Source organism: Onychostruthus taczanowskii, unplaced genomic scaffold (genome assembly GCF_017590055.1).
Source record: "Onychostruthus taczanowskii isolate IOZ18803 unplaced genomic scaffold, ASM1759005v1 scaffold30, whole genome shotgun sequence".
NCBI lineage: Eukaryota > Metazoa > Chordata > Aves > Passeriformes > Passeridae > Onychostruthus > Onychostruthus taczanowskii.
Window position 1 is genome coordinate 1,957,684 of NW_024500350.1, and position 24,623 is coordinate 1,982,306.

Genomic DNA, 24,623 nt, shown 5'->3' on the forward strand with positions numbered 1-24,623 from the left:
GTTAGTGCAGGAGCAGTCACTCTGCAGGATGTTATCAGTGTGGTTGAGATTTTCCAACTCCTGTTTCATGTGAGGGGCCTTTCTGGGATAAGCTTTAAGAGGATGTGGTGAAGTTCTGTTATGGGGCTGGTAATGTGGTAAGTGGAGGTCTGTAAAATGAGTGAAAGCAGCTTTTCTGGAGGAGATTCAGCATGAATAACTTCTCTTTATCTGGGTTTCTGTGTATCTTCTGGTAGTTTTGTACAGCTGCCTCTAAATGTTTACAAAGCAATCTGAGGTCCTTTGAAGGAAACCACTGCTGGCATGCAAAGTATTGCTGTGCTTTTAGAACCCAAACTGAAGGGTTTTGTTGCTGTGCCACCTGGTACATGCACACAGGTGCTGTTTCTGCCCACTCCCCCTGCCTGAGCCCCAGGAATTCAACACCACTCAGAGGCCTTGAGCTTTCTTCTGTTGTTTTTGCAGGAGAGAAGGATGTCTTTGTGTGCATGCCCACAGGGGCAGGGAAATCCTTGTGCTACCAGCTTCCTGCAGTTCTGGCAGTGGGCATCACCATTGTCATTTCACCTCTGATTGCACTGATTCAGGTAACTGTCTCCTGTTAGCTGGGGAACAGCAGCCAGGGAAGGGGAGGCTCTGGAGGCACAGCAGCTGCCCTCTTGTCTTTCTGCCCACAAGTCTCTGCTGATGACCTGCCTCTGGATTCTCTTGATGTCTCAGTGTGCTTTCCTTACCCTGGGATAGGTGAGGACAGCAGAGTATCTCTGGTGTGATATTTTGCATTTCTTTAAAAGGATGGTTTTGCCTTTAATAATAACCTGGTGGTTTTTATAACTGAGCCTTTCTCCATTTTCTCCAGACATTAGCAGCAAAGCAGAGCTCAAATGCACCAAAAGATGGATCTGCCACTTTACCTATAAAGTAATAACTCCAGGAGTGATGAAATTGCCTTTGAAGGCACAATTCATTCTGCATCAAAATGTCTTTTCGTTGCAGTCAATCTGTGATGGGAAAAAGCTGGTTTGGTAGAGCTGCTCCATGAGCACTTTCATCTGTGAGACTTTTTTTCCTCTGTTTTGCCTTTTCTACTGTTTCATCACCTGTTGGGAAAAACAATTTCCTGTAAGAGCAGCTGTAGCATTGCTTAGACTTGTGCAGGCCATTAGCACTGTGTGACATCTGCTGCTGCAGGCTGCTGGTTTGGGATTTGTTATTTGTGGAATTATTTTAACTCCTTTACAGTCTCACTGTAAACAATAGTCTCACTGTTAAAAACAATAGCAGGCTTGGTGATACTTCTCAGAAAGATACTATAAAGAGTGAATTTGTTCCAAGTGTGAGGATTACTGATGAAACGCCAGCATGGCCAATATTAGTGAAATGGAGTTTAAGATCTCCTTGGTAAGAGAGTTACAAATAGGTTAAGATGGGCTTGATGAGTCTTAGAGGAAAGAGCTGAAGTAAACCCCCAGAGTCTGCTCATCCAGCCCTGAGAAGGGATTGCTGTGCCTGGAATGATCATGATGTATTTCAGTGTAGCCAAACTTCAAGAGTTCAGCCTGTGCAGTTCATTACAGGGAAGGCTGAGGGGTGACTGTGAACAGCAAGCAGAAACAGACATTAAATCAGTTACTGAAGCCAGATATTGAGTAAAATAATGAGATACCTGTTTTTCAGGACTCTTCATATCCTGAAATGTCAGGTGCTAGTCAAGTGCAAGTGAGCAGAGGACAGGGAAGTGCATTTGTATGGCCAGTGTTCATCTGGATGTGATGCCATGTTTTCTTCTTGGTTTTCATGACACAACTCTCATCCATGCTTCTGGTTCTGCTGCAGTGGTGATTTGCATGATCCTTGCACTTTGTCCTGTCTCAGTTGTGTTAGGACATCCTTCAGTTATTTGGGAGTGAGCTGCTCCCTGTTCTTGCAGGGTGGGAATGTTCATTTTCCATCTGTGACAACTCTGTATTGTAAATACTGAGATGTGTTCGGGTCACTGAGCCTGTGATGAGTTGCTCTGCACAGATCCCTGCTGGTATTCCCTAGCAGCAAAAAGACTGTCTTAAAGTGAATGGATGCACCAAAATGCAGTTGAATGTAAGAGCTGGATGGAGCTCACAGGTGAAGGAAAAGGCATCTAGAATTGAAATTGTAAATAACAGGGCTGTAGGTGTGCATTGTCCTGGGATTTGATCCTGGAGGTGGAAGCTGGGGCCTCACCTGGGTCTCCCTACTAAGCTTTCTTGGTGCTGGTGACTTTCTTTATTCTCATTTCATTTTAATTTCTATTCTGTATTTACTCTAGGATCAAGTGGATCACCTGCTGGCTCTGAAGATCAAAGCCTGCTCTCTGAACTCCAAGCTCTCTGCCCAGGAGAAGAAAACCATCCTGGCTGACTTGGCAAGCGACAAGCCTCAAGTAAAGCTCCTGTACATCACCCCAGAGATGGCAGCTGCCTCTTCCTTCCAGCCAACACTGAACTCCCTGGTGTCCAGACACCTGCTGTCCTACCTGGTCGTTGATGAAGCTCACTGTGTTTCCCAGTGGGGACACGACTTCCGCCCCGACTACCTGCGCCTGGGCGCCCTGCGCAGCCGCGTCCCCCGCACCCCCTGCGTTGCCCTGACTGCCACTGCCACCAAGCAGGTCCAGGAGGACGTGGTGGCAGCGCTCAAGCTCAAGCAGCCACTTGCCACCTTTAAGACTCCTTGTTTCAGATCTAACTTGTTCTATGACGTGCAGTTCAAAGAGCTCCTTACTGATCCGTACGCCGACTTGAAGGATTTCTGTCTGAAGGCGCTTGAAGTGAAGGGCGCCGCTGGGGTAGGTTTTACCTTTAGGGAAGAAAACTAAACTGGACAAAATCTGCCTTAATGGTCCCTGACCTTCCAGGGGTTGGTGGGGCCCTGACAGGTCTTTGGCAGGAGATGAGGAGGTCCCAGGAAGGAGAGTGCTTGTGTGTATTTTGTAAGTCCTCTAAAAGTGCACACATATGTTTTTTAGTTCCTCTAAAACAGGTAGAATGTGAAGGCTGTGGTCCTGTCAGAGGTATCCTCAGAAGGGATTCAGTCTAAAAGAAATTTGATTAGAAATACAGAACAAGCATTTCCACTTGGTTTGTTGCATCTTCTGTGACCATTGTGTGTGTTCTGTTCTTTTAGTGTTGTGAGGGTGAGCAGAAGCATCTGAAGTGTTGAATTTCCTGCTCTAACTCTAATTCTCAAAATAACTCCCTGCAGCTCAGCTATAACCTCTACACCTGGGTGTGTTTGTGAGATGCTTCTTGCATTGTATCTACTAGGAGAGGATGAGGAGCTGTATTTGCAGCTTTGTTGTTTGACTTCAGGCAGTGTCCTGGCCTTTGTCTCCTGGCTCCCAGGTGTACTCCGGCTGTGGCATCGTGTACTGCAGGATGAGGGATGTGTGTGACCAGCTGGCCATTGAGCTGAGCTATCGAGGGCTGAAAGCCAAGGCCTACCATGCAGGTACTGGAGTCTGCATCTCTCACTAGCTGGGAGAACTGAACTCTGCCATCTGGGTTGGGGCTACCTAGAAAAGAGCTTTCTAGGCATGCTCTGCACTCTGCACTCTGTGTTGCTCACACATCAGGTCTGTGAGGTAAGTGCAGGCCCTTCACCACAATGGCATTCCCTTGTCTCCAGAACTGTTGGTTTTGTTGGATCTTTCGTGGCCTGAATATAACAGCTCCTTTTATCCTGGGTGGGGAGCTAGATTTTTTCCTCTGGAATAAAAACAGCTGCTGCTGACTTCTGCTTGGCCCCAGGCCAGTTGAAAGACTGGGAAGAGAGGAGTGTGTACATCAGACAGTTTTAGTGAGGGAGTTTGCCTGCAATGGGGGAATGGATGAGAAAGAAACAAGAGGATTTTCTTTCCTTCTTGTTTTTTGGGGGTTTTGTTTTGTTTCTTCTCTTTTCCTTCCCAGGACTCAAGGCAGCTGATAGGACTTCTGTCCAGAATGAATGGATGGAGGAGAAGATCCCTGTCATTGTTGCAACCATCAGTTTTGGAATGGGAGTAGACAAAGGAAATGTCAGGTGCGAGGCTGAGTGTTGAGCACCATCAGAGACTGAAACCTGAGCAGGGGGAAGGAAAAGTCTCAGGCTCTGTTACCTAATCCACCTGACTCAACTGCCTGATGAACACTTGCTCAAACCAACAAAACCAATGCTGGAAGTTTTTTATCTTGAAAGCAGCAAAACCAAACCTGGGAGGGCTTTGTAAAAACATTAAATACAAGGCAGCAGAGCTCCTCTTTGCCAGTCATCCTTAAAATCAAGAAAATGGGAGGAATGCTTTTCTGCCACACCCTCCAAGGTTTCAGAAAGAGCCATCTCAGTGCAATCACAGCTGTCTCTTTCACTTGTCTTAGTGCAATAGTTGCTGTCTAAAAGCAGTGGAAAGAAAATCTGCACCTAAAATAATTCACCCACCCTCTATTAAAATAGTCAGAGCCAGCTTTTCTTGGAGATCTCTGCAGTGCAACAGGGAAAAAATAGCCCTTCATAAATGGCAATAACCATATAAAAATACAGCTCCAGTCCAAGGACAGAAACTTTGCACATGGTTTGCCATTGCTGCTCCTCTGAGATTGCCATCCCCATAAGGGCTCTGGGTTAGAATTCCTGCCCTACAATATGGCTGTGCTGAGTTATTGTGATCACTTACTAGAGGGATAATTCAGGTGCAGCTCAGACAACACCCACAACAGACCTGATCTCTAAAATCCACATACAGAAGCTGCTCTGAATACTGTGAGAGAAAGGCAGGATATCACTGAGCCAATCCCATCAGTTCACAGCTGTGCCATCCCTCTGCCTGTGTCACTGTGCTGCCAGGAAACAGTTTTCTTCCTTGATGCATCTTTCCAAACAGAGAAGTGAGGAGTCTCCTAGGACATGAATTAATGACCTGCTGAAGAACTCTGCCCTATCCAGTAGTCATTAAAAAAGGCAGAGAGTAACTGAAATGCACAGTGCTGACTGAAAGTGAATTATAGCTGAGATATGCTTGTAATCTGGTTAGTTTAGAAGGAATGGAGTTGAAATTACTCTTTACAGGCATTTTGAAAAATAAAGAACATTATACCCAAGCCTAGTTAACAAGGCATTGCTGCTTAGCCTTTGCTCTTGCTGGCAGATTCATGCATATGTTATCAAATAAGATCAGGTCTGACAACTTCTGGAGGTGACTTTTCTGGACAAAAGGGAAAATAGAGGTGCTGTCCCTTTTCATTCTGATGGAATCTGCTCCTCTCTCTTCACTGTTAATTCAGTTCTGCTTAAAATTATTTATCAGTTCTTCAGCAAACTTCCTGATGGGGTTTAAATGTGCAGGGCTCTGATGCTTCCTGCTTGGCCTGTTCCTGGGCTGTTTGTGTTTGAAGAAACACATTTGCTTGCTTTTGTCATTTAATCTTTAGCTACACCCATATGCATCATACCTGCCCTTGGGTCATGCTGGCTTTGAGGCAGATTTGAAAACATTGGCAGCATTACTGTGCAACCCTCTCAAAACAGGTATAAGCTGAATTGCTGAATAGTCAGGTACAAGCAGGTTTAAAGCAGTCTTGCAGTGCTGTGTTGAAAACCTTCCTGCAGAGATTACATAAAATTTAGTAATGATTCTATAATCATATTTGCTGGTTAGGAAAGTTGCCTTCATCTGAGAAGCACGGTGAGGTGGAATTTCCCATGGAGATTTTGGCTAAATGTCTTTAAAAAAAAAATTTAAGAATGTGTTTCATAGTGGTGCAGTTATGTCCCACAAAACAAATACAACTTTTTTATTAATGCTGTATTTTATGGTAAAATCTCCCAAACTACTTAATTCAATGTTCTTATTCTCAGTCTTCCTAGCTGCACAGTTGTATGCATGTTTAGGATACTCATGTGCTCATTCTTTTCTATCCATGTGGAGTGGCATACTGCTCATGCTGCCCAGGTGCATTTGTTTTCTTACAGCTCTGCTGCTTTCTGTGTCTTGTGTGTTAAGAGGACTAAAACTTCAGTGTGCAAATTCTCTTGCTGTGTTCCATTGTCCTTTAAGTTTTGCTGCCCTGTTTTTTGCTGTTGTTGATGCCCACAGACACCACACTGGTGTGTGCAGTGCTCTGAGAAACCTGCAGCCTCATGTTCCCTGTTTGTTTTACCACATGCAGATTTGTTGTCCACTGGAATATTGCCAAGTCAATGGCTGGATATTACCAGGAGTCTGGCAGAGCTGGGAGAGATGGAAAACCATCCTGCTGCCGCCTCTATTACTCAAGGAATGACAGGGATCAAGTCAGCTTCCTGATCAAGAAGGAGCTCTCTAACATCCAGGTGAGAGCTGCAGAACAGTACCCACCTGCCTGGATCACACTGCCTTGGCTCTGGTCTGGTGTGCCTGCAGTAACCTCTGAATATCAAAAGATGAGATGAAATGTTCTGAGTCTAGAGCTGTGTGGAGCCCCATTTCAAGGGACAGCAGAAGGAAGGGAAGCAGGGAAGGAAAAGGCTGCCAGAGCCAGCTCTAGTAGAGAGAAAAAGAGCAGAGACAAGGAGGTGTCTGTAGCTGTTTGCCATGTAGCTCAGAAGGGTTAGATTTGATCATTGCTAGAGTTACTCTATCTGTGTAAATTTAAATTGAAGATTACAGTTCCTTGTCCCATCTACTTTCAGGAAAAAAAAGGCACCTTAAAAGAGTCTGACAAAGCTGTGATGACAGCTTTTGATGCCATTGTGAACTTCTGTGAGGAGCTGGGGTGAGTGCATTTCTTTCACATACCACTGTAAATGCTGGGGAAAACATGCCCTGTTCTCCCAAGAAACTGTTATGGCTGAGATCCTGCATGTGTCCCTGAGAAATCTCTTATCACTCCCACCTCTGAGTTAACTGAGATGTTGGTCTTGGAGTCTGACCAAGTCAGGGGGATGTTTAACTTCTCTGGTGGTACATTTTACAATATTCCATCTTTCATCACGGGTTGACTTTGTGCATTTGCTTTTGTTTTGACTCTCCTCCTTCAGTACATCACTCCTCTCCTAATGGGGAAGAGAGCCAAGGGATGGAAGCATTTAGATTTAATGTTTCTGTAAATCTCAGCATCTTTACTCTGCAAAGTATCTGTGATCCTCACTGACCTTAGAAGGACGTGATGGTGCTTAGAATGTTTCAAAAACAGGCTCAAATTATGGATGTGCCCAATCTAAATGCAGACTAGCAACCACAACATGCTTTGTTCAGGTTTAGTTCATGCCTTGTATGCTGTAATTGTACTAATTGCTGTTCTATGCTGGATCAGACATCAAAGCTGTAATTTTGCCAGGAAGAGAGCAGTATATGTCCACTAACTGAAAATGATCTTTGTGTGTCATGCTTACAAGTCCTTCATTTTGTTTCATTTTTCACATGTGGGTCTAGGACAGCTTTTTCAACATGAATGTAACACGTGCTGCTTTTCTGGTGCCTTGGTGAGAGTGTTCTCTCCTCGTCGTGTTTGGCAAACAAATCCTGGGTTTATGGGATAGTCTTGCTTGTACTGAAGTGTGGCACAACACTGAGCCCTGGGGCACTTAAAGGGGCACTTCTTTGCCCAAAGTCAAGGTGATGCTGTGAAGCAGCTGCTGGGAGATTTCTTTTCCTAAGAATTTGATCCACTTTGTCTGAGGAGCTCTCCCTCTTCTGGGATGTGTTCCCAGATCACAAATGGCTGTTGTGGCTAGGTTTGTATAATCATAGAATGGTTTGGGTTGGAAGAGACTTTTAAGATTACCTAGTTCAACCCCCTGCCATGGGCAGGGACACTTTCCCCTAGGCCAGGTTGCTCCAAGCCCCATCCTACCTGGCCTTCCAAGGGATGGAGCATCTATAACTTCTCTGGGCAACCTGTCCCAGTATCAAACCGCCCCCAAAATAATAATCTGAGTAAGGGAATATCACTGACTTAATCAGAAATCACGCCTCCCAGACTTTTTCTTCCCTTACTCAGCTTGATCCATTCTTCCAACTGTATATCATGGGGTGTGCATCCCAGAGTCACATACTGCAGCACCCCTGCCTGGCTTCCCTGCTCATAACTCTACAGGAGACTGAGGTGCTGTGCAAAGAAAGCCACATAGCATTTCTTTTTTATGTATTGAATTAATACAGTTCTACTCACTATCCAAACAGTGAAAGCAAACCTCAAACTCTGACCTTGCAAGGTTATAAATAAGAACAAATAAAGACAGACTGTGTATTGGCAATAAGTTTTTGCATAGTGTATTTAGGCCTGAGTATGACAGGAGAACAATGGTCTAAGCTTTTAGAGAGTGGGTTCAGACAAAGCTTTCAGTGGCCAGAGTTTCCTACTGCCCTTTTGCAAGATGAAAAAAAACCCCAACACACATAGCTGCAGCAGCAGAACACATCTTTATCAACTTTAGGTGGTGGCACCATTTGCCACCTCTAGCTGGTGGTTTTGCTTGAAAGATGAAAGTCAGAGATGAGTTTACTTTGATATTTGCCAAGTGTTGCAGTTCCTGAATCCAGACAGCCTCATGTACTGAGTTTGCTGTGGCCTGCAGAACAACTTCCTGCATTGGGACGTTGCTCTTGATGCAGGGAAGTTGCATGGAGAGAAATAACCACCCAGGGAGTGAGATGGGAGTTTTCTGTGAACAACAATCAGGTTGTACCCAGGCTGGTTCTCACTCAGCTGTATCAAGTTCTGTGTCCCCGCTTTGCTGTCTATGAGCCACGATGTCTGTGCCTTGGAGATGTGCAGCACCCAAAGATAACAGCAAATAAAATGAGAGCAATGAAAACAAAACAGAAGATGGCAATCACCACCAGCCCTCCAAGAGCCCAATCACTTGTTGCAATCAGTCTCTTTAGGTCTTGCAGATCTGAGGATGCCTCTTGCTCTAGTGACATGCTGGCTTCCACCCTGCTGGAGGCAGACAACAACAGGTCAGGTGTTGTATTCTCTCCATGCCCTCAGCCACAGCCCCAAAACCAGTGCAGGTATGCATGGTGTCTGTGCCTGCAGGCATCCCCCTCCAAAAGGAGGGTCACCCTTCACAGAAATGAGAGCATAAACCAGGGGGAATACAGCTCAGACTGGTTTAACAATCAGATCTATAGAGATGTAAAGAGGAAAAGCTGCTCGCTCTACAGCATTCTGGCAGTTGAGATTTATTTTAATCACAGCTTATCAATATTTTCCATAATACAGTGTCTCTCCAGCATTTCAGTATGAACTCTTTGTCAGCTGTACAGCCTATACATGAAAGACAAGTATTCAGTGAGAGAAATTCCTTGATACCATTGGAAGGATCTGTAAAAGGGAGAATTGGGGGCTTAAACTCTGAGGACACAATGGAGATTAAAGGAACACTTATTTAAAAACAATCAAGCAAAAAAAAAACCCCAGCAATAATAAGCAAGGATCATGTACACCTTGTTTTAAAAACAATCAAGCAAAAAAAAAACCCCAGCAATAATAAGCAAGGATCATGTACAACTTCCAGCCCTCTTCCATAGGGCTTAGAATAGTCCAAAGATGTTAAAAAGGGTGCCCTAATTTTATGTTAAACTCTTGCTAATTAAGTTTGCTTCAGTAATGATTTCTGTTACTCTGCAATAGAAGCATACATTTTCCTCTCACAAGGAGGTCCAGTAATAATTTAAACTGGGATCTCAGTGGGTTTTACTCACTTGCTCTTTCACTGATACTTTGAATAATGACTTCACTGTCAGCTTCCTAAAGAACATCCAGCATCTCTCCCTGAGCATCTTGTGGTTTTACTAAAGCTTCCTTGCTTTTCAAGGGAAAGGATGGAATATTACTCACACTTTCTTGCAAATGTGAGTATGTAGATGTAATACAGGAAGAGATACAGGTCATTTTTGAAAATTGGCTTGACTTGCTGCCTCTTATGTCTGTATCATAAATACTCTAAGAAAAAGAATTACTCCTGTAAAGTGTCTCATCCTCAGCAGGTTGGATTTAACTTGAAGAACAAGTCACATTTGCTGAAGTTTTTGTTTCTTTCTCAACAGCCAGATTTATTCAGTTCATGGTTTGTTTTCTGGGTAGATGGCAAATCTCTGTGCTCAGCCTTTAACCAACCAGCACATGGGACATCAAAGCTGTTCTGGATTCCTTTGCCTTCAAAAAGGAGGCAGTCTAGATACAAGTTCCTTAGACCCAAAGGCAGAAATCCTGTGGTACTGCACACCCAGGAAGTTCCTGTCTCTTTTTCTAAGTACAGTTCTCCTCCCAGAACAGGAGAGCTGTATGACATTTTATAAATACCTGAAGCTGCTGTGGTTTGTAGTAGGTATTTCCTCTGTTGCCTCCTCTTCACTCCTCCAAGAGATCTTGGCCTGTGGTGAGGGGATCCCTTGCTGTACCTGGAGACTTGTAGAGGTAGCCTGGAAGTTGCCTCTTTGGGCTGCAGTAAATGATTAACAGCTGATTAATTCCTGCAAAGGTGTGGCTAATCTAATCAAATCAAAGGCCTTGAACCCAACTAAAAAGTCCTAATTCAGCTGTTACTCAGACATTTCTTCCTCTTCATGGCTTTATCCACTCCTACAGCTGCTGCAGGGCTTGTAAAGGCCCACTGTGGCCTCTGTCTGGGGCAGGCTGCAGGATGTGGTGGAGAGAAGAGGGCTGTGTTTCCTGCATCCCAGCTGGGTCTGTGTTGCAAGCTCCAGTAGGAGACTGGAATGAGACTGAACAGGACTGCCCTGCAGTCCAAAATTCATTGTGATAGTTTAGGTGAATGAACCCATTCCAGAGCATTGCACTGCTGTGAGCTGCAGTAAAACTATCACTCTCCTGACTGGGGAAGACCAGAGGGATGGTGCTGGAGAGAGAAGGGAGGGGAGAATGAGGAGTGTGGTGTGTGACACTGCCTGTGTGTAAAAGCAAACTTATTTTTCACAAGTCAAGCAAACCACAGGGATAATGTTACAGAACAGAAGCTATTCCATTAAGTCATCAGTAGAACTTCAACCACTTCTGCTGGAAGGGTTGGCCTTGCTGGCTCTTTGAGGTTCCTCAGGGAAAGAAACAATTTCAACACTTTTTATCATAATGACTAAAGTAACAGTATTCCAGTGCAGTTCCTCCTAGGCTTTCACAATATGAATGGCAGTTGCTGTGTTAGCAGCAGCCTTGCCTTATTCTGTGCTTTTCTGAATTTCCCTCTGCAGGTTGAAACAAGAGGATCCATCCTCACTGCTGCTCCCTGTAGGTGCCTGAATTTGAGTACTGAACGAAGCCAAAACACAAAAGCTTGTGTGAGTGCTGAGCAGGGACCCAGGGACCAGCAGGTTTGTAGTCAGCAGAAGCTGGAGAGCTGCAGGAAGCTGGCCACTTGCTGGCATCTTTCAGGCTACCCTAAATGTATGCAAGAAAGCAGCAGATCAGGCAAACAACTGGCATGTCTGAATCCCAGCTGCAGGAATAGTCCAGCTGAGTGCAGTGGTACAAAATAATCCAAAGCAGAACATCAAGCCTGTGAGGTCCAGACAAGTGTGTAGAAATTGACCCCCTCTACATGGTAGCTGGTCCTCTGCTCCAGAAAGCCACCTGAATCCTTTAGAGGATTGCCTGTTTTTCTTTCCTTCCCTTTCTTTGACAGTGCTGTGTTTATTCTAATTCAGGAACTCGCAGTGGTCGAGATAAGACAGGAGCCATTTCTCTTGTTCCTCTGCCTGGTATCTGTCAGTGGTTTAACTTGTACCACCACTGGAAAACATGCATTTGTGGCTTTTCCTGTTGAGATAAGGCCTGGCAGCTTGTTCCCAATGACAGCAACCTGTCAGCCCGTGGTGTGTGTCCAGCCTGCCAAGCTTCCCCCTGCCTTTGCACAGGCTGGCTCCGTGCTGCTGGAGCAGCCCTCAATGGGATGCTGTTAATGTCTGCAGCTGGCACTGTCTAGCACAAGCCTGGAAAGAAAGTGAGCTCTGTTCTTCCCTGGGTCTCGTGACTTAATCTAGATACAAAAACATCTGTTGAGTCTGTCTTTGCAAAAGAGCTTCTGAGGCTCCTGATGTCAGTTTGGCACTCGTTTGTGAGTGAAAAGAGCCAAGACTTACATGACAGGAGGTTGGTGTGATGCACCTCTGAATGTTTAAATTGATGCCGTGCTTGAGATTTCCTCCTAACATGCTGGTTGGCAGTGAAAGCTTTGGGACAGCCTAATAAAACTTTTATTTCTATTTCTCTTTTTCCTTGTTTTTTGGTTTTTTTTTTACACTTTGTTGTCTCAGTGTATCTTTTTCCTTGGTTTTTTTTTTTTTTTTTTACTCTTTGTTGTCTCAGTGTCACTGCATGCAGTAGCTCATGCTAGTGCTGTCTGCTCTTGGCAGTTGTCATGTTGTGTCTCAAATATTTATTTCTAAAGAACATCCTCATTTTCCACTGGAAAGTTTTTCTTTTTATTAATTTAAAAGTAACACTGGTAGTTTCAGGAATTTAATTTTTCTTATAATTCTTAGACTATTTACTATGTCTCTGGCTGCAGATACATTCCAATGTGCAGCAGTACAAAAATACCAAATACCTTGATCCAGTTTGTTGGCAAAAAATAAAGTGCATTAAATACATAAGAAGCTGATGTAATGTGCCTTTTAGTAATATAGGTGCAGGCAACAGAGAAAATACATTTCTTTACAGAGTTTTCTTTATCTTCTGTACTTCCTGAAGTGTAAAGAGTATTTTAAAGCCCACTGTTAAAACCTTGATGGTTCTGTTCTCCCTAGCTCGATGTTGACTTTGGTACACACACTTAGTTGGGATACAGAGGCAAAAGATGACTTCTCTGTATTCATGTAATTGTTTATACCTTCTCACAAAGATGGTTGGTCTCCCATTTGGGGCTGAAACACCAGTGGTTCAGAGTTTAGTGCAGACTTGTGGCCTTCTTGTGCTGTGGAAGTCGTGGCCTGCGCCACAGCCTTGTACATCGGTAAATCCCTTTCGGAAGTTCACCGGAGTGTAAACCAAACATACACAGTGGCTGCAGCATGGAAAAGGGATTTATTTGCACTTGGTAACTCCAGCCCAACAGCCCATTCTTGGCTCTGCTCTGTCACAGTGCCCGCTGTCAGCTGCTGCACACATACCCTGAAGTGATGGCTCCCATCATGTGTCACTCCTCTGAAATGCCTCTGTGCTTGCTCATAAACACACCCTTGGCATCATGTTCATGTCTACTGAAATAAACTGCACACAGTGCAGGGAGTCAAGCACACAGATCCCTCAAGTAAGGATTGGGATTTGTTCATCTCCTGGAGCTCCCATGCTCTGCAAGAACCTTTCATCTGCAATAAGCAGAAGAATAGGAACCACAAGGGGTGGAGAGGGAGCATATTGAGCAGAGAATGATCAAAATAAGCCATAGGATTGATGAGTTTTTCCCTTTTGCCTTCATTTTTCTATTTACAAAGAATATTTCACGTGACCTGTTTTTTTCTTTGGCAATTTCCCATCATCATATCACCAATGAAATGACACTGGGGGCAGCTGTTACCAGCTGTACTCAGAGCCTCAGCTGGCACATCTGGATGAGAGGGTCCACCATTTGTTCTTTCCAGCAGGTATCTCAGCTAAACGTGTCTCCTGCAGCAGATTTGGCCTTGATCCATGATGACCTGAGCAATTGGACCTCACAGTGGTGTCAGTGGGTTTTGCTAATGCCCAGTAGCATTCTTCTGGTGAGGAGAGCAGGCAGTGCCTCATGTGTGGCTGTGTGCGTGGCCTCTGCTTTGCTCCGTGGTTCTGTGTCCCAGGGGGGATCCTCAGCTGGCCCAGCTGCAGGGCTGTCTTTGGGAAAGCTCTCTCTTTTCTCAGCAATCTGTGTCCATGCCCTCCCACCCCATCCTGGCCCAGAAGAAGGACACAGTGATGGTAAAGGAGCTTTACCTTTCTGGTCACAGTAGTAGCTGTCACAGAGAGACGGAATTCCACGCTGTGATTTCTGGTCCTTTGAGTCATGTTAGTTAATATTCTTATTGCCATTTTCAGTGGGCTAGTGTGGAAAGTCATTCCCATAGCACTGAATCATGATGTCCATGCATGTCCTCGATAGCATGTCCTTGTGTCACTTCATATATGGGCAGCTGGGCTGACTTGGCTCTTGCGTCTGGGATCAGGGCGTCCATCACAGCCACAGCAGCTGTAGCAGCAGCAACTGCAGGCAATGATCGTGAGCACCAGCACAGTAACTGCAAAGAGAAACAAAGGATATTGCTTCATAGCATAGGTACAGTCCCTGCAGAGTAACCCTATGTCTCCTCTAAGTTATTTGGTGAGCAGCAAAATTAGCAAACCCTGGTTTCTTGAGAATTTTTTTCCCCTATATCCCCATCTTCCTCCTCCTAAGTTCCTGCTCCTTTGTATTGGTTTTCTGTTTAATCTGTACAGTCATTACCGGGCATTTCAAGACCTTAAGAGCTACATTCCAAACCATGTGAGGGTTTTTTTACCCACTTAATGAGCTGTTGTTTGAAAGCTGACATGCAGTACCTAAAGCACAGCTATGTGTCTGGAAAGGAAGAAAATCCAGCTTTGCATTTTTGAGTAACCAAGCTCGAGGGAGTTTGGTTACTCCAAGTGGCAGTTGTATTTCTGAAGAGTGAGTTCAGCGTACTCTTTAAGCATAGAAACTCATGACTGGGTTGGCTTTACTCTTCTGCATTTAGCTTGAAAAAATAAGATACTCCAAATGCAGAGGTTAATTTCACAGAACAGTGGGCTAGCTGACTGTCCTCTACTCTAGTCAGGATGGCTGGTGTTGGCAGGGATGTGTTAGTTTATCTATCTGGAGAAGAAAAGGATGGCATGTTCCATCCTGCAGAGCATGTAAGAGTGTGAGCATGCCTCTGTGTGGATGTGTTCCTTTAAAGCCTGGACCTGGGCTGCCAGGTAACCTGACCTGTGGGGAACCAACTGTAGGGATGAACCAAATAAAGCAGCAGGTGTGACAGTGTGAATTCCAGCCCAGGGAGGAGTGTCCAATTGAATACACACCCTTCCTTTTGGCCAGGAGCAAGCCCTGTCTTTGAGGAGCAGGGCCTGTCTTCCTTCCTGCTTATTTCCCCATTGTATAAACAAACTTCATCCTCCTTGACCCAACAGTTCTTGATCCAGCTGTTATTCTTTCTATGCCATCCCCACATAGAGCAGGAGGGATCTTGCCATTACCAGAGGAGAATAAACAGACTATCTGAAGCATACTGACTTCCACTGAGCCAATACAGGAATGACACTCAGAGCCCCTCTTAAGTGTCTTCTGTGGCAGGGAGATGCTCTAATACTATTTGTCATAAACTATCTCCTGTGCATCCAAACCTTACAGCAGCTCTTGTTAAAATTATTGCTGATTTAACTGATGTTTAAAATGGGAGCTTTAGGAGGTTTAGGGAAAGCTGTACTGTTTCCTGTCATGCCCTGCAACCATGTAGAGGTATGTGTTGAGCGTTAAAAAATTACCTAGGAATTAACCAGGGCCTTAGAGCACAGCCTAGAAAACAACAGCCAACACCACCAACCCACCTACACAGCCTGTGGAGCAAGTTGCCCCCATCGTGGAGGAGAGAAATTCTGACACCCCTTTGCCTCCACCCACAAACTCACCAATAAACAGAAGAACCACAGAAAAGCTGACAATCTCCACTGGCTCAGCCTTGGGCAGTTTCTGGAGCTTAAGGAGAAACTTCTCAGCAATGGCTTGAACTTCCTTCAGAAAGCCTTCAGAAGACATTCTGTCACAACCTCTCCAGGCTTTATGCTGCAGGAGAACCAAACAGAGAATAAACCTTTTCACTGACTAATGCTAGGGAGCTGCCAGCCTTCTTATACAGCCGGTGATCACAAGGAAAACAAGTTTATCTGGTCTCAGTCCTTGTTCCCAGTAGCTAAGGTGGAGGACTATTAATTGTCTACGTGTTCTGGCACTGTTTTAATTTCAAAATCCAGCTTTGAGGATGTTTTTGTCAACTACACTGTTAAGCAAAGTCCAAACGGTGTTTCTTCTGCAAGGACACTTCTTCCAGCAGGCACTGAGTTGGGCTGGACAGTGCCTGCCCTTGGCTCTCACCCAATCAAAGCACTTTTTTCCAGTTGTGCTAACTTGTTCTTCCAGAAACAAAAGCAATTCTAACCCAACTTGAACGCTGAACTCCACTGAACATAGTCTTCAGTTGTCTGTTACTGAGTAACACCAAGTAGACTCCCTTGAAGGCTTCTTGCACTTTGAGCTACAGAACCCCCTTCAAAAACAAAGGCATTTACCTCAACACCTCAATACAATAGCATTAATAATGTTTTATTAACCAATTTTATTGTATGTGATATTAAAAGTTAAAGTCTGCATTCACTAGGGACAGCTGGAAGCTTTTCAAGTTCTTACAGATGAATGCAATTTTATAAAGAAAGCTAAATTTAGGGTTTTGGTTTTTTTTTGTTTTAAGCCACAGAGCAATATATGAATTGAACAGTGGATTCCACCTGTGACTGCTGATGATGACCAAAGCAAAAGCCCCTGGATCTGTCATGGAGATATCTCCCATGTGGAGCTAATCCCTCCTGCCCTGCTCAGTAATCTTAGGCTTTCTTTATTCCCAGGATCATCAGGAGGTATCACTGAAAATATTATTAGTCTAGTTAAAGTTAAATGCCTCAGTTTTGTCACCAATATTTGCTGTTCTTTTACCCCATGAGCAAGATTTTAGGAGGCATTGCAACAAACTAGCTGGCGTGAGACTTATGGATCTTCAAATTTTGCTCCAGTCAGGAGCTGGGATTGGATATTTTTGAGAAAGAGCCATAGTTCCACCTAAAACAAGTGTTTGGACAGGTCAACACTTGAATGGGTTATAACTCTTATTTCATTATTCTATCAAAATCTACTGGTTTGTGTGTGTTGTAACAGGCAACACTGTGTTTTGGGACTTGAACATTGCAATTTAATATCCTGATCTTGGTGATAACACAAAGCCAAGTGACCAAGACAGCACTTCCAGAACAAACCAGCTAGTTCTTTATTGCACATCTGGCTTGGTTACTCAAACAAATGGATGCTTGGAGTTCAGTTTTTCTAAACACACTGAGGACAGAGAGACCTTGGCTGTTTCTTTGCATGCTGGGCTTAAGTACTACAGTGCCAAGTTAAATTAGTTTTGTATGTTTATGCAATTCAAAAAGGGTTTTCTTTGTTCTTTTAAATCCAAGCTAAGGAATAAAAATCTGAACCAGCTGGTTTCTTAGAATTGGGGGTGGATGGAAAATCTGCATTCACAGAAAGATTGCTGTGCAATTCAGGAAAGAGGCAGAGCTGTTGTCTTTTGACCTGAAAAGGTCACTTTTTTAGACTAGGGTTAAATACTTCTTTCCAGATGATTGCATACCCCAAGTGAGCTTCTCCAGAACGGCTGCTTTATCCTTAGTGCTGCAGGATTCTGTGTCAACAGGTTTTCAATTTTGTTTCCATTCTAAGAGATGGTGGAAGAGGCAGAGGTGAAATGATTTGTGTTTTCTGTTCTTGACTCTAGAAGAAAAAAATTCAGAAAATAAAATTTCTGGAATTAACATTGTGAAAATGTTTGTTCCCTTTGGAGGTGTTTCTGCCTGTCCAGAAGCTCTCCTCATAACGAATTTGCTGTAAACTTGCATGCCATACTTTGGGTTGCACCACAAGCAACAGGTTTAAAAGCCTGGCTTGCGAAATTTGGTTATACAGGGTAAAATTACTGATCAGGATTGTAGAACTACGTGTGGATTAGCAAAGTGCTTGGTCAAAAATGATAAAGTCTGTCTCTGTAATGGACATTCCACTCTGCCCATGGTACCTGATCTGGAGCTAAGTGAAGGAGTTTTTATTCTAAAACTTGCAAGGAATGCTGCTTGTTTACCTTGGTCTGAATTACATCAGGGACAAAGTTTGATGGTGGTGGTGCAGTCTCCAACCTACCCGTGAGGAAGCAAGTGTTTTTCTGATTGACTGCACTTTCTGCTTTGGGATTTCTGCTTCTGCAGCAAGGTGAAAGGGTGAAGAATAAAATAATTCCTAAAGGAAAAAAGTAAAACTCCTCCAAGAAAGCCAGTTACATTAATGGACTTCTGTATGTTCCATTCTACTTGTGTTGTAAAGTTTTTGTTCAGGACTAGTTTTGATGTGACCTTTTCCCAATTGATTTCAGTGGAACCAAGATTTTACCCTTGAGATTTACACAAGGGTAAGGATAGTGTGATTTAAACGAGTTGTCTTATGCATCTGCCTCATTTACAACACAAAGGTGATGACATTAATTACAATAACAGAGTGGAGCTGTGAGAATTAATTCCTTTTGTTTTATTATATTGTGTGGAAATAATCTTCCAGTCACCAACAGTGGCAAAGGCCAGGTGGTGCAGGATATTAAGTTGAAGCAGTAAGTATGATGATTATTATTCAACAGGGAGGTCTTAAGAGGTTTGAAAGTTAAGGTTGTGGGCCTTAACTGACAGTTTACTTTCTAGGCCTGGAGTGCTGTTTTAGAGCCTGGAAGAGCCACTCAAGTTAGTACCTCAGAGATTCTCAGGGGTTTGCAGCAAACATAATTGTCTGCCAGTGTTTTCCTCAATTGGGAATTTCTTCCTGCTCTCACTGTCCTTCCTCAAAACTTCACCCACTGAGGATGGGAGCCTTGCAGAGCAGAGGAGTCTTGGCTGTAGGGCAGCAGAGCTGATCTAACTCATCCATGTTATAGAAAAAACCCTGAATGACCACAGTGCAATGTGGTCTTCATAACACACTGTCAGAGTGATGTCAGGAAATTCTGCTACAGCTGCAGTCAGAGCTCAAATGAAGTGAAAATCAGATGAGGAGAGGCAAGACAAGAATCTCACACAGAAAAGAAAGTCACAGAATGTCTTGTTACAGGCAGTTTGTGACATCCTGCTGGGATGGGGTGGTAGCCTGAAATTCATGGTTTTGACTTAAGAAAGAACTCATCCAATCAGTGATGCCAGTGGAACTAGATCATCAAACCTTTCTGCCCTCCTCTAATAGTGCAAGGCCCAGCAGGGGGAGAGAATAAAACAAATCATTTAATTTGGGTTTATTTGGTTTTGATGAAAAAAAAAGGCCCCTTCTGCCATGTGCCATGAGTTATTAGCCTTGGTTGAAAGGACCGAGCACAGAAATGATGCATGGGAATGGCAAACAGCTGCAGGTGTGCTGCTCAGCTGCAAGGATTACATGACCCTGGAAAACCCAAGTGCATGTCCTGTGTTTAGGACTTACATAGACTTAGATTCCCAGAAAGCACTAATGCAGATTCATCTTGCTGTGCCCACTGAAGAAAGCTGTGAAAATTGCCATAATAGCACTGAAATTATCTTTCTGAGTTGTTTTAATGGACTCATGCCATGCTGAAGCACTCAAAGAAGTTGGCTGCTCAGCCCCTTGGAGAATAAAGCCATTAAAAAGCCTCAATCTAGACATTCAAGAGAAAAGCCTCCATCAAGGTTCCTTTTTGCTGTGAGCTGGCTGCACATGGAGGCTTCTTTTTCCAAGAAAAAGAGCTTTGAGATGACCATGTACACTAGGGTCTCACATCCCTGTGTCTGCCTGAAGCTGGTGAGGCTGCTGTGAGACTCTTGGAATTGCTGTACATTTTGGTTTTGCATTTTTGTTCTACATTTGGGTTTTTTGGTCTGTCCTGATCTCTGTGTGGACACAGCTGCATCCAAAGGTGAATTGTAGGGAGTGGGTGAGCTGAAATTTACTGCTGAGAATGAGACACTTGTTTACACATAGCCCTGGGGGTATTTGAGCAGCCTTTTTTAGTGCAAAAAGCACAAATTTAAGTTTGTGGTTTAGCCCCAGGACTGGAAGTTTGTAAATACAGGCAGTCTCCCTGGCCTGACAGTGATGCTCCCTGGTTGTGTGACTTTGGGTAAGTCATCACATCCCACTGTTGGGTGACTTCATCTCTGCAAGACAGCAGAACATGGAACCACATCAGAGCTTTGTTTGTAATTGTTGTGTGTCCAAGTTTCCAGCATGCTTGGGAATCTTTAGATAGAAAGGCAGCAAGTCCCTTGTTTTGCTGCAGTTACAAACTGAACTGGCCATTGTTTTGCTCAGTACTTTGTACACTTTGTTCACTGAGGATGATGATGTAGATGATGATGTTTAGGAAACTGGCCATTGTTTTGCTCAGTACTTTGTACACTTTGTTCACTGAGCCTGTTTAGGATGGATGTAGATGAAAGTGTGGTTTCCACTCTTGTTTGCTCCTAACCCAACCATATTCCTCATATTGTTCTTGCCATAATCCTTATCCATTGGTTTTATTGTGCTTGCATGTGTTTGTTGCTCTAGTAACCTACAAGTGGAGATAAATCTTTGAAAGGGGGAATTTTGGGGGGAACAAGAAGCTGCCAATGCCTCTAGTCCTAATGCAGCAAGTCCCAGTGATGGTGAGTTGGCTCTCCTTCACTGCCCACAGCAGCATGGCTCAGGAGACCTTACCAAGCAGAACCTTCCTGATGTTCCCATCAAATGCAATGCCAGGGCAACATTTTCATTGCAACCTTGGCTTTTCCTTTAGACTGGGGCTCTGAAGAAGCAAATGTTGTGTTGTTCTTACTCAGACTAGTCCAATAAATTGGTTGAAATTGGATCTGTACAGGGATGGGAAGCCTGTATGGATTGTGGGACTTATCTGGTAGGAGACCTTACAAGGCAAGCCCAACCTCATGGAAGGAGGGTGCTGAGCAGCCAAAGGGGAGGGGATGCTTTTTATTCTGGTCTAAAACTCTAAAATAAGCTCTGACTGTACTTGGCCACTTTTTAAAGAACATGAAGGCTTGGCCAGTTTCAAAACGTACCAGCTTTGTTCTTGGTCCCTGAAATGTCCTTCTGATTTTATATGGATAAGGCCTGCAGTGCTTCCTGTTCTCAAACAATGCTGGGTTGCTAGGTGTGCCTACAGCGTGGATGCATTTTGGCTTAACGTGTCATAATTCCTGCATGATTGTTTATTGTTCTAAGCTTTTAGTGTACTGCTGAGATGAAAAGGGCCATAGAAATGCAGTTGTATTATCAGTGCATGGTTTTCCCTCATCATTGTTCATGCAGTGTTTGCTGCCATGACTGTAGTTGACCAGCCATGTGAATCTTAGCTATAGTTCAGACAAGCCTATTTTTCTTAAAACAGGAGTGCACAGAGCCAGACAGACCTATAATTCATTCCCAAGCAGATGAAAATAGTTTCCAGTATCAAGAGAATTCAGCCCTTGAACAGCACACACCCAAACTGGTAAATTGTAGCTCAATGCCATGGGAGAAAAGCTGGGACTTTGTCAGTTGGCTTGGAACAGAAGGCCACAAATTCCTGAGATTTTAAAGCTGCCCTGCCTGGGTCACCCTTTGGCTGGAATACCCTGTCATCTCCACCATCCACTATTTGGAGATGGGTTTTGAGGCAGCCCTGTAAATGTGCCTTCTCTTCCCTACAACCTAATATTAGATTAATGTAAAAAGGCACTGAATTCTCAGTTTCAGTAGCAGAGGTACCCACTGGGGCACTGAGCTGGAAGTCTTTACACCTCTGCAGATCACCCTGGTTTTCTCCAGTCCATCCCACAAACACGTCCACAAAACCCCAAGAGATAATTCCTCACTACTAGAAAATTTTTAAGTGGGGAAACCAAAACACTGAGCCATCCAATGAAAGGAAAAGGTCAATTTTAAAAATAAACCTGTAGCTCTTGTACAAGAGAACTTTTTTTAGGGTTGGTGATGCTTGAATCTAGTCTGAAAGTCTATTCTAATATTAGCAAAATATCCATTTCCCATGAAGCTGACTGAGAGGGAGCTGTGTGCCTGTGAAAGCCTTTTAGTGACTGCACAAACACAGTGGGATCTATCAGTAGTTGGTGCTTGAGGTCTGGCATCTGGAGGCCCTGAGAGTGCTGGAAACTCCTCCACCTTTTAACAGCCACCTCTGTGCCCTGTCCTTGATCTCACATCTACAAGCCTCCTAAATTACACGCATTTTTGAGCTTTTTGAAATATTCTGGACTAATCCTAGTCAAGGTGCCACTGGGATGTAGGAGCTGAAAAATCAAAATCTGCAGCAGCTGCTGCCTCAGGAGGAATTTTTTGGAAGCCCATCAGCTGTGGCTGCATGGGGCAGTGGGGTGGGTGCTGCTCCCAGTCCCTGCTGACCCCTGGGTGCCTCTGGCCCACTGCAGGCTCTGTGCTCAGGGGCTTGTCTAACACAGAGGAGCCGCTCTGTCAAACCTGGATTATTTTGTACCTTCAATTCCCACACCCACTGTTGGTTGCAGTCATGCTGAGGCCCGTGCAGTGTGACAGCTGTAACACTAGCCATGTCCTGCTGCTTTTATCCAGACATGTGTTTCACATTGCTGTGCCTCTCCCCCCACACATGAACAGCATGGCTGCAGCTGGACAAGCCCCCAGCCAAACCCATTAAGATTTTCTTTTGGCCAGGAAAACTTGGCATGTTTCTCCACCTCCTTCCCTCCCCTACCCTTCTCCCTCCTCCCTCCTTATTTTTTTCTTTGTTGCTTTGCTAAACTTTGGTTTTTTTCACATGCTTTATTTAAGAAACTCTCTTAACTGCAACAACCAACCTACAGAGACTCTCCATTAGCAGGGTGGAAACTTCCCTCCATCCCCTTGAGCCTTAGGGCCAGGCTGGAGGCGTGTGGGTCTGAACTACTGCCTCTCCTCACTCAGGCAGTTCCAATTCCATGTTTGTACAACACTGGGTCAGAAAGACCTGCCCTCCATTCCTTGTTAATGGAAATGGAGAGAAGTGGAAATACCTGATCCTTAACATTCCTCCCTACAGGCATGTGTAGGATTGGGAAGACCTTTTTCTGTGAGAATTGGCTTTCTGCTGCGGTTTGTAAACAGCTGACTGCCCATGCGCCTCCTGGCAGAGGCTGAGGGGTCCCAGCTCAGTGCTGGGAGCTGCAGCAGCTTCCAAACAGAAAAGTCAGCTTCAGATAGCAGAAAATGGGGATTTATAAGGCCAGTCTCCATTACCAGCCCCTCTTCCCGTAGCCAATAGTGGAGATGGGAGCACAGGTGGGACACCTCTGTAAAACCAAAGCTTGGACACAATGGCCTAAAATGTCTTTTTCAACTTAAATGATTCTGTGTTGTATAATTTAATGTATTTAGGTGATCCTTTTACTCTTCCTTCCCTTCTCACTGCATTCAAACTTGACGGTCTGGTTACCGTAAGCCATGAGCTGTGTATGTGTGTGAACGTGCCCCTCAGAGCAGTGCGTTCTCGTGCTGCTTTGAACGCTAAACCAGCATCTGTGCCTGATACGCTGGCTGAATTCTTCTTCTTTTTTCAAATGTTCTCATTAGCAACCCTGTAAAATCTTTCCGTTCATTTCTATTGGACACAGATGCTTAACTTGCACAGCGTGTTAGTTCCCCGACCACAGCTTGTTTTCTAAGCTCCCTGCTTCAGGATTTGGGGGATAAAACTTAGCTGCAGCTGGGAGGAGCTCCGGGAAAAGCTGTGGCTGGCACCCGTCGGGTTTCATACCCCTGTGCTCCCCGCTAAGGGCACGCACAGCCTCGGACCCAGCTGCCTTGTCCACGCCGCCTATTTCTGTATCAGGTCCCCAGCTTATCAGGACATTCATTGTGTACGAGCACAGAAACCCGAGCAGCCTGCCTTTGTCACCGGCAGAGGAGTTGCAGAGTCCCTCTCGGGCTCGGAGCTCCTTGTGTTGCAGAGCGGCTGCGGCGCAGCTCTCCGCAATCCCATTAAAAGCTTTTCTCCTGCCACCTTCGCTCCTCGGTGTCCCTGGCAAGCAAATTCCGCCTCCCAAGCTCTGCTCCATGGCTGACCGAACATGGGGAGCTCCCCAGGCGGTGCCCGCTCGACCGAACAGCAGCGATAGCTCAGCCTTACCCCGACCGCGGGCTCTGCTTCTCCTCTTGTTTTTCTTTCGTCTTCTTAAACTTTCACGTCATCTCTCCCCTCATCCTGGCTTGCGGCTCGCTGCTCGCTCTGCTCCTCTCTGCTCCGCTGCTGACAGCCAGCTGTTGTCTCTGCCTTTCTTTTTTTTTTTTTTTTTGTTGGTGGTTGTCGTGGAGATGCGAAGTTTCGTGTTACATGTGTGCCAAAGAGGGAGGGAGAGGAGCCACCGCAGGCTGAGCCAGAGCCGGTGCCAGCTCCCCGGGGCGCCCGAGGGCCGGCACTTGTTGCTGGCTTCCTCTGTGCATCTCCTCCGAGAGAGGAGTTCCTTCTTCACCTTTTAATGACGCCTTTTTCTGGCGTGAGACTCGAATCGATTCCCTGCCTGCGACAGTTTGGGGCGATGTTAAAGCCAATAACTTTTCTTTCTGCTGCCGGTTTCCTTCCGGCTCCCGGAGAAGGAGCTTTTCTCCTGTGCTCATTGAAAGGGCAGAGCAAGTGCTCGCAAGGACAGTGCAGCGCTGTGAGCGAGCAGCGGGGACAATGCTGGGGCAGTGAATTTGATGCTGGGATGGTGAATTTGCTCCGTGCCCTTGGCCAAGAGCTCATCTCTTGATGCTGAGCTTTTCGCTTCTTGGATTCTGGGACAGCTGACTGTCAC

General features: G+C 44.9%; 2 protein-coding genes across 11 annotated transcripts in view; one reads left to right on the forward strand and one right to left on the reverse strand.

Annotated features, from left to right (window-relative positions):
* RECQL5 (RecQ like helicase 5) overlaps positions 1-24,623 on the forward strand; it is a 37,964-nt gene that overhangs the window by 1,458 nt on the left and 11,883 nt on the right. For 6 of the 9 annotated variants that reach the window (XM_041409098.1, XM_041409099.1, XM_041409102.1 and 3 more), the window contains exons 3-8: positions 466-587; positions 2,306-2,824; positions 3,381-3,486; positions 3,945-4,056; positions 6,180-6,342; positions 6,682-6,764. In XM_041409098.1, coding sequence (XP_041265032.1) covers positions 466-587; positions 2,306-2,824; positions 3,381-3,486; positions 3,945-4,056; positions 6,180-6,342; positions 6,682-6,764 — 1,105 coding nt within the window. Of the gene's footprint in view, positions 1-465; positions 588-1,017; positions 1,055-2,305; positions 2,825-3,380; positions 3,487-3,944; positions 4,057-6,179; positions 6,343-6,681; positions 6,765-11,206; positions 12,225-24,623 lie in introns of those variants that run through there. The other 3 variants (XM_041409107.1, XM_041409105.1, XM_041409103.1) reach the window with 3 other exon arrangements.
* SMIM5 (small integral membrane protein 5) lies at positions 8,278-24,387 on the reverse strand. 2 transcript variants are annotated; one of them, XM_041409110.1, is made up of 6 exons: positions 23,957-24,386; positions 17,408-17,547; positions 15,636-15,789; positions 12,844-14,224; positions 10,302-10,440; positions 8,278-8,933 (listed from the first exon to the last, which is right to left on the reverse strand). In XM_041409110.1, exons 3-4 carry the CDS (start codon positions 15,760-15,762, stop codon positions 14,106-14,108), a joined length of 246 nt encoding a protein of 81 aa, XP_041265044.1. In that variant the 5' UTR covers positions 15,763-15,789; positions 17,408-17,547; positions 23,957-24,386; the 3' UTR covers positions 8,278-8,933; positions 10,302-10,440; positions 12,844-14,105. The 2 variants fall into 2 exon arrangements, with proteins under 2 accessions (XP_041265044.1, XP_041265045.1); XM_041409111.1 differs by lacking the exon at positions 17,408-17,547 and having other exon boundaries at positions 23,957-24,387.

What these genes read in the sequence shown, in the direction of transcription:
- SMIM5 (XM_041409111.1), bottom strand. Translation starts at nt 15,762, where the DNA reads ATGTCTTCTGAAGGCTTTCTGAAGGAAGTTCAAGCCATTGCTGAGAAG. An exon ending in TGTGGTTCTTCTGTTTATTG is followed by an intron (nt 14,225 to 15,635) that starts GTGAGTTTGTGG and finishes TTCTCTTTGCAG; the next exon opens with TTACTGTGCTGGTGCTCACG.